The 7688-nt window shown below is 39.1% G+C and overlaps 1 protein-coding gene across 1 annotated transcript in view; it reads left to right on the forward strand.

The window, feature by feature from the left end:
• itga4 (integrin alpha 4) overlaps positions 1-7688 on the forward strand; it is a 43750-nt gene that overhangs the window by 20570 nt on the left and 15492 nt on the right. Inside the window, exons 15-17 of the mRNA XM_083536964.1 lie at positions 470-624; positions 5880-6032; positions 7072-7148. Coding sequence (XP_083393090.1) covers positions 470-624; positions 5880-6032; positions 7072-7148 — 385 coding nt within the window. The remainder of the gene's footprint in view (positions 1-469; positions 625-5879; positions 6033-7071; positions 7149-7688) is intronic.

Below are 7688 nucleotides of genomic sequence, written 5' to 3' on the forward strand. Positions count from 1 at the left end.
GCTTTTGTTACACAGAAAGACATTAACTAGTTCAAAGGTTGAGCATGGGAAGTATAAACCATAGGTTTTCCTTCCAGTTTACTTTCCGTTTTATGTGTCCTTAGGGGACCTTCATTATCTCAGCCGTAGTCAAGTTTGTCAGACGAACGTTAGGTGAAACATCGTGCCAGGACAGACTTCAGGAGCAAGTCTCGCCCATTAACCGCTAGCCCAGACAAACTAGCTGACGTGCATGAGATGTACATAAATATGTGATGTAAACAAGGTATAGCGTTTGAGATGCGATATGGTGTCTTTCCCAAGGATTAGGGTTCTTTTTTTACACTACAAAGTTAGAGGCACACAGTTGTATTAAGCGACATTAAGATTTGCCTTCACTTGAACTAGGAGACCCGAACCTGTTTCAGCATGGCAATGCCCCTGTGTACTCATTTCCTCATTTTACTCTTCTTACAATTTTTCTGCTCAGAGCTGAAGTACAACCTTAGTGCAGATGTAAAGCACAAGGAATCCTTTCCATCACGCTTCTACTTTCACACCAATGGCACGTCCAACGTCACTGCGGGTCGTGTCAGGGCCGAGCACAGACGGATGACCTGCAACAAGCATCAAGCTTTCATGAAGGTGAGAGGACACTATATTTCAGCTTATAAGGCATGCTTTTACATCAGGTGGGCAAAAGAGTTGAGTTTGAGAGTTAACTGTAAATCAATCATTTAAGATTCAGATTGTCAGATTGACATTTCTCTTATTGCTTTCCTATTGGGAATTTGAACTTGGTAGGTTTCAATTAGGTTGTAATTACAGTATTTCATAAATCTTTCTTCTCATTACTGGGATATACATTATATGGATAAAAGTTTGTAGACACCTGACCGTATGTGCTTTTTGAACACATTTTGTCTCCATGTCCTCTTATAATAACATCCACTCTTCTGGGAAGATGTTCCACTTAATTTGTGTGCAAATCATATATTCATGCATCTGGCTTTGTGCACATGGTGGTCTCCTAGTTGAAGTTAGGTGAACATTTTATTCTACAGCATCCAAATACTTTCTGTAGAGTAGCCTGCCTAGAAATTATGTGCTAACAGTTTTGAGGGGAACAACCACATGTCTATATAGTGTGTTTCCTGGATCTCTTTTTTAGAGAACTTTAATTACAGGAACATTATATTTAGACAACACATTTTTAAGAACCCTATTTATGTATATAGCGATATATGTTTCCAAGGATTTACTTACAATTCTATTTTCTGGGCAAATTGTCATCTAAAGAATGTATTTGTATATGACCTTCAGTTTCAGATCTGCTCTGTGTTTCTGTTAGCTAGAAGCATGCAGGTCTGTCTTCCAGCCTGATCATTAATAAGAGCTTATTCGAGAACAATGTCTGTATTTACTGCAATTTCTTGAAAATATTCAGTAAAAATGATGACATTAGTACATTTCGGGGCGTTTATGCTGACACCTTTATGCCACATTGTTTCTGCGAATTTTAAAAGTGCTACATAAACAGGTAGTGCTTGTAGGTCTAACTTTAGCAAAATCTACTTCCTGGTTATGCCTTTTCCCCTTAACGCCCCCATCTGTGTGGTGTGCAGTGCATTTATGCAAAGGAAGTTGCTGAATGAGTTTGCTGCATCATGATGGGGGGGGGGGGGTCTTTCAGTTCTGCAGCACAGAAACCGACTGATGAATTTAATGATAGTCACAGAGATGATAGATGTTGAACGAAAGTGTGTATCAGTGTGTATATATATATATATATATATATATATATATATATATATATATATATATATATATATATATATATATATATATATATATATATATATATACAGTGAGGAAAATAAGTATTTGAACACCCTGCTATTTTGCAAGTTCTCCCACTTAGAAATCATGTAGGGGTCTGAAATTGTCATTGTAGGTGCATGTCCACTGTGAGAGACATAATCTAAAAAATAAAAATTCCAGAAATCACAATATATGATTTTTAAACTATTTATTTGTATGATACAGCTGCAAATAAGTATTTGAACACCTGTCTATCAGCTAGAATTCTGACCCTCAAAGACCTGTTAGTCTGCCTTTAAAATGTCCACCTCCATTACATTTATTATCCTAAATTAGATGCACCTGTTTGAGGTCGTTAGCTGCATAAAGACACCTGTCCACCCCATACAATCAGTAAGAATCCAACTACTAACATGGCCAAGACCAAAGAGCTGTCCAAAGACACTAGAGACAAAATTGTACACCTCCACAAGGCTGGAAAGGGCTACGGGGAAATTGCCAAGCAGCTTGGTGAAAAAAGGTCCACTGCTGGAGCAATCATTAGAAAATGGAAGAAGTTAAACATGGCTGTCAATCCCCCCCCGGACTGGGGCTCCATGCAAGATCTCACCTCGTGGGGTCTCAATGATCCTAAGGAAGGTGAGAATCAGCCCAGAACTACACGGGAGGAGCTGGTCAATGACCTGAAAAGAGCTGGGACTACCGTTTCCAAGGTTACTGTTGGTAATACACTAGGACGTCATGGTTTGAAATCATGCATGGCACGGAAGGTTCCCCTGCTTAAACCAGCACATGTCCAGGCATGTCTTAAGTTTGCCGATGACCATTTGGATGATCCAGAGGAGTCATGGGAGAAAGTCATGTGGTCAGATGAGACCAAAATAGAACTTTTGGGTCATAATTCCACTAAACGTGTTTGGAGGAAGAAGAATGATGAGTACCATCCCAAGAACACCATCCCTACTGTGAAGCATGGGGGTGGTAGCATCATGTTTTGGGGGTGTTTTTCTGCACATGGGACAGGGCGACTGCACTGTATTAAGGAGAGGATGACCGGGGCCATGTATTGGGAGATTTTGGGGGAACAACCGCCTTCCCTCAGTTAGAGCATTGAAGATGGGTCGAGGCTGGGTCTTCCAACATAACAATGATCCGAAGCACACAGCCAGGATAACCAAGGAGTGGCTCTGTAAGAAGCATATCAAGGTTCTGGCGTGGCCTAGCCAGTCTCCAGACCTAAACCCAATATAGAATCTTTGGAGGAAGCTCAAACTCCGTGTTTCTCAGCAACAGGCCAGAAACCTGACTGATCTAGAGAAGATCTGTGTGGAGGAGTGGGCCAAAATCCCTCCTGCAGTGTGTGCAAACCTGGTGAAAAACTACAGGAAACGTTTGACCTCTGTAATTGCAAACAAAGGCTACTGTACCAAATATTAACATTGACTTTCTCAGGTGTTCAAATACTTATTTGCAGCTGTATCATACAAATAAATAGTTAAAAAAAAATACATTGTGATTTCTGGATTTTTTTTTTTAGATTATGTCTCTCACAGTGGACATGCACCTACGATGACAATTTCAGACCCCTCCATGATTTCTAAGTGGGAGAACTTGCAAAATAGCAGGGTGTTCAAATACTTATTTTCCTCACTGTATATATATATATATGTATGTATGTATGTGTGTGTGTGTGTGTGTGTGTGTGTGTGTGTGTGTGTGTGTGTGTGTGTGTGTGTGTGTGTGTGTGTGTGTGTGAGAGCAGCCCAGGTGTTCGGCGAGGCCTCTCCGGACTCTGTAATCAAGTGCTTCTGCTGCTTCTTGCGTTTTACAGAGTAATTAATGGTGGCTGCAGCGATATCGATGGCACCGATGCCTATAAACAAGCATGCTAATGTGCATTTCCTAAGCGTAATAAATAACTCAAAGCAGATGGAGTGAAGATTGTTGTGAGGATGGTGAAATGAACTCTATTAAGGCATCATGCTAAAGCATCACTGCAACCTGCTCTCTCAGACACACACACCCATATACATGTACATTTAGACTTCTGCAATATGCTAATTCAGCATGTTTAGGTGACAACCGTTTGTGGTTTTGTTTACAGAAAAGCTTTGTTTCGAAACGACACAAGTTCGCCTCGCCATTAGTTCCCACTCGCTCTTCTGAGTCTTGGGCAAAAGGTGTAAAACACACCTAACATTTAACTGTAGTGTCTTGTACACTACAATACTCCTCGTATACAATCGATTTTCTTTTGTAAAAACGTTGTTTTGCTAACGACTGCTGACTAACTGCCGGTTTTTGATAGGTATTTTTGCTTGACTCCATCTACCAATATGAATAAAGGAGTTATAGACCTGAAGTTGTGCCAATGTGGAACTGAATGTTCAAAAAGCACATACCAATCTTATGGTCAGGTGTCCACAAAATTTTTTTTTGTCCACGTATCTGTGAAGATTCTCAGTCATCCACTTGCGGTTACCTGGAAGTTGATTCATGTCATCTAGACTTCTATCCTGTTAGATTGAAACAGGCTTCTTCAGTCTGAGGGAAGATGACAGGATTGTTTCATATTCCTGTATTTCAGGGTCTCTGGCCCAAAGTGTGAAGCAATGTGTCTGTAAAGATTCTCAGACATCCAGGTGCAGTTTATGAAAGTTGAGTGAAAAAAAAGGAGTTAGAAGTGTTTTTGTACATGTAGTGTAATTGAGTCCCATGCAGAGATCAGGTCAGAAAACTTGTACCAGCATTAAATCAAGTTTGTGGGAGTGTGGTTTTTTTAAATATATATATATGTACACACACACACACACACACACACACACACACACACACACACACACACACACACACACAGATTTATATATATATATGATGGTTCAATTTATGATTTTCTTTTATCTTACGATGATTATAGCGATACAACATTCTAAAAATATTGTACGTTTTGTTCGGCAGGCAAATGTAGAAGCATATGCTCTGCCCTCCACTCGTGAACCGGCGCTCATTCATGCACCCTCTGTCACATAGATATATAGTACAGTACAGTACTGAAAATGTCTCTGTTTTGCTAAATTTTGTACAAATCATGTTAAATTATCAACAAATTACAGCATACTATCTCATACATATATATATATATATATATATATATATATATATATATATATATATATATACATTTGTTAATAATTTGACAATAATATGACATATTATTTAAGGTGCATTACCAATAACACACAAAAAAAACAATATTTACTTTATTTAGAACACGTACTCTATTTACTTTGGCATTTGAAAATCAAATGAACTGCTAGAAAAAAACTTTTTCTTTTCATTTAAATGTGAATGAGCAGCAAAATCAGAACAAAATTGGGTCTAGTAGTAGTTTATAGATAAACTAGCTGTGTGCTCTCTCTCTCTCTCTCTCTCTCTCTCTCTCTCTCTCTCTCTCTCTCTCTCTCTCTCTCTCTCTCTCTCTCTCTCTCTCTCTCTCTCTTCCTCTTTCTGTCTCTTTCTTTTCTCTCCCACTATTTTATTGTCTAACATCCTGCTCATGAGAATAAAAGCATCCTGTGCCAGCAACTGTGACGCCGTGTCTTGCGAGATTCCTGTCACGGTGCACACGTCCGGTTCACGATCCGAGAAATTAGCAAGAAATCCGGAGAGAGCCTTGAATATTAACACTGAAAAGCAGGAAATCGCAATTTATAATATAGGAAAGGTGTGTGTGTGTGTGTGTAAGTGTGCGAGTGTGTGTGAAGGTGTTATTTGGAGGTGGCAGAGGTGCAATTCTGTTTCCTCTCTTTCTCTTTTCTAGCCTGGACCCCAAACTTCACCGAACAATGTTAGAAAAGTGGAAACAAAGAAAGCTTTGAATTACAAACGCCTGTGTTATGTGACGTGATGTCGATGTTAGTGAGAAATGATGCAGTTCTTCTGCATCATCAGTCCTAGTCCTAGTTTTCTGTTGTATTTTCTTAATGTTTTTAATTGCGTGTGTGTGTGTGTGTGTGTGTGTGTGTGTGTGTGTGTGTGTGTGTGTGTGTGTGTGTGTGTGTGCGTCTGTATACTTGTAGAAGGATGTGCGTGATATTTTCACGCCGTTGCATTTCAATGTTCAGTACGAGCTTGGAGAGCACAGTGTGGAGAGCAAAAGCTCCAGCAGCCTTCCTCCACTCAAAGCCATTCTACAGCAAAGAGAGGGACAAAGTAACAGCGTCACAAACCAGGTACTAACACCAGCCATCTCTCTCACACACACACACACACACACACACACACACACACACACACACACACTTGCTCTAATCAGGAATCATTTCTTTTTTTTAGTTGTTTTTTTAAAAAATAATATTGATTGAATTTTAAATTGGATACCATTTGATCTTTTGAACACATTTTCATTAGAACCTCCACTCCAACCATATCTTCATGGAGATATGGTACAGTAAAGTCAGGCACTAGGGTGCAATCACTGTTTCAATTCTTCCCAAAGGTGTTCAATAGGGTTGAAATCAGCCGTTTAGAGCAGGCCACTCAAGATCTTCCACTCCAACCCATGTAAAGCATAACATCATGGATCTGGCTTTGTGCACAGGGATATTGTCATGCTAGAACAGATTTATGTCTCCTAGTTCAAGTCGAAGTGTGTGCCTCCAGCATTGTGGTTTGGGGGAAGAACCCATGACATCCATATGGCTGGAAAAGTCAGGTGTCCCAATACCTTTGCTATTATAGAGCAGATTTTGCTAGCTAGATTTGTATATTAATTTGGTTAACTAGCTTAGGTTTTGCTAATGTGTTTGTATAATTAGCTGGTTAGGCTTTGTTTTGGTTGTTCATCTGATGCTTTCCAAGAAATCATTCGCTCTTTTCATGAGATAAAATTATTTTACTTCAGTGTGTTTCTCAGACTTTTTCGACCCGTTGCTAGAATCTAAAGCTAGCAAAAGCTCCTATGTACAGCTACACACAGCTAATAAACAGCTAAACGGAAAGCAATAAAGCAGAAATACTTTCTCATCTTATTGTAGTTTTACAATATAAAACAAACAAACAAAGCTCTTTCACCAATAAACCATTATAAACCATTGGAGTGTATTGATTTAATTTTTTTTACATCAAAGAAAAAAGTGGAACCTGCTCAATACTCTTTTTAACCGGAAAGAAAGAAGGGGATTTTATCGCTGTAGGCTGAACCCAACCTCTGATTTGTGTGTTTATGATGTTTCGTGATGTTTTATGATGTTTTATGATGTTTTTTCACAGACTCAGTTTGCCAGATACTGCGCTTGGGAGAACTGCTCGACAAACCTGCAGGTTTTCGCACATCTGGTGCTTCCACAGTAAGCTGATTTATTCGATTTATTTCCTCTCGCATCATAACCATCTGCCTGTCACACACCTCCATTACCCATCGCTCGTCATGCTCGGAATTCAGATCTCATCTAAACACCAGTGGGTGGAGTCTGAACTAAAGTAAAGCTAATACAGTAGATTAACTCTGACTCATGCTTCGAGTCATTACATGTTTAACTGGAAGGCCATGTAAAAGATTTACTGATGAGCCTGATGAGGTTGAGAAACTAAATATGGTACTCATTGATACTGATACAGAAATGAATTACTTTCTACCAATCAGCGAGGGATGGTAGTGTATATTTTCAATGCAATAACCTTCTATTGACGTTTAAATAGTATGTTCCTGCACTTAAGACTGATTTGTACTTCAGCCATTAAGCTGCAGTAATGCATCTTGCTCACCTTACATGCAACACAATGAAAAAAAGACTCTGTTTGTCTTTACGCTGTCTCCGTGATTGTATTCATTATTTGCTTTTCGGATAAAAAAAAAAAAAAAAAAAACGTGGACATTATATTTGAAA

The sequence above is a fragment of the Silurus aristotelis genome (genome assembly GCF_946808225.1).
Source record: "Silurus aristotelis genome assembly, chromosome: 3".
Taxonomy (NCBI): domain Eukaryota; kingdom Metazoa; phylum Chordata; class Actinopteri; order Siluriformes; family Siluridae; genus Silurus; species Silurus aristotelis.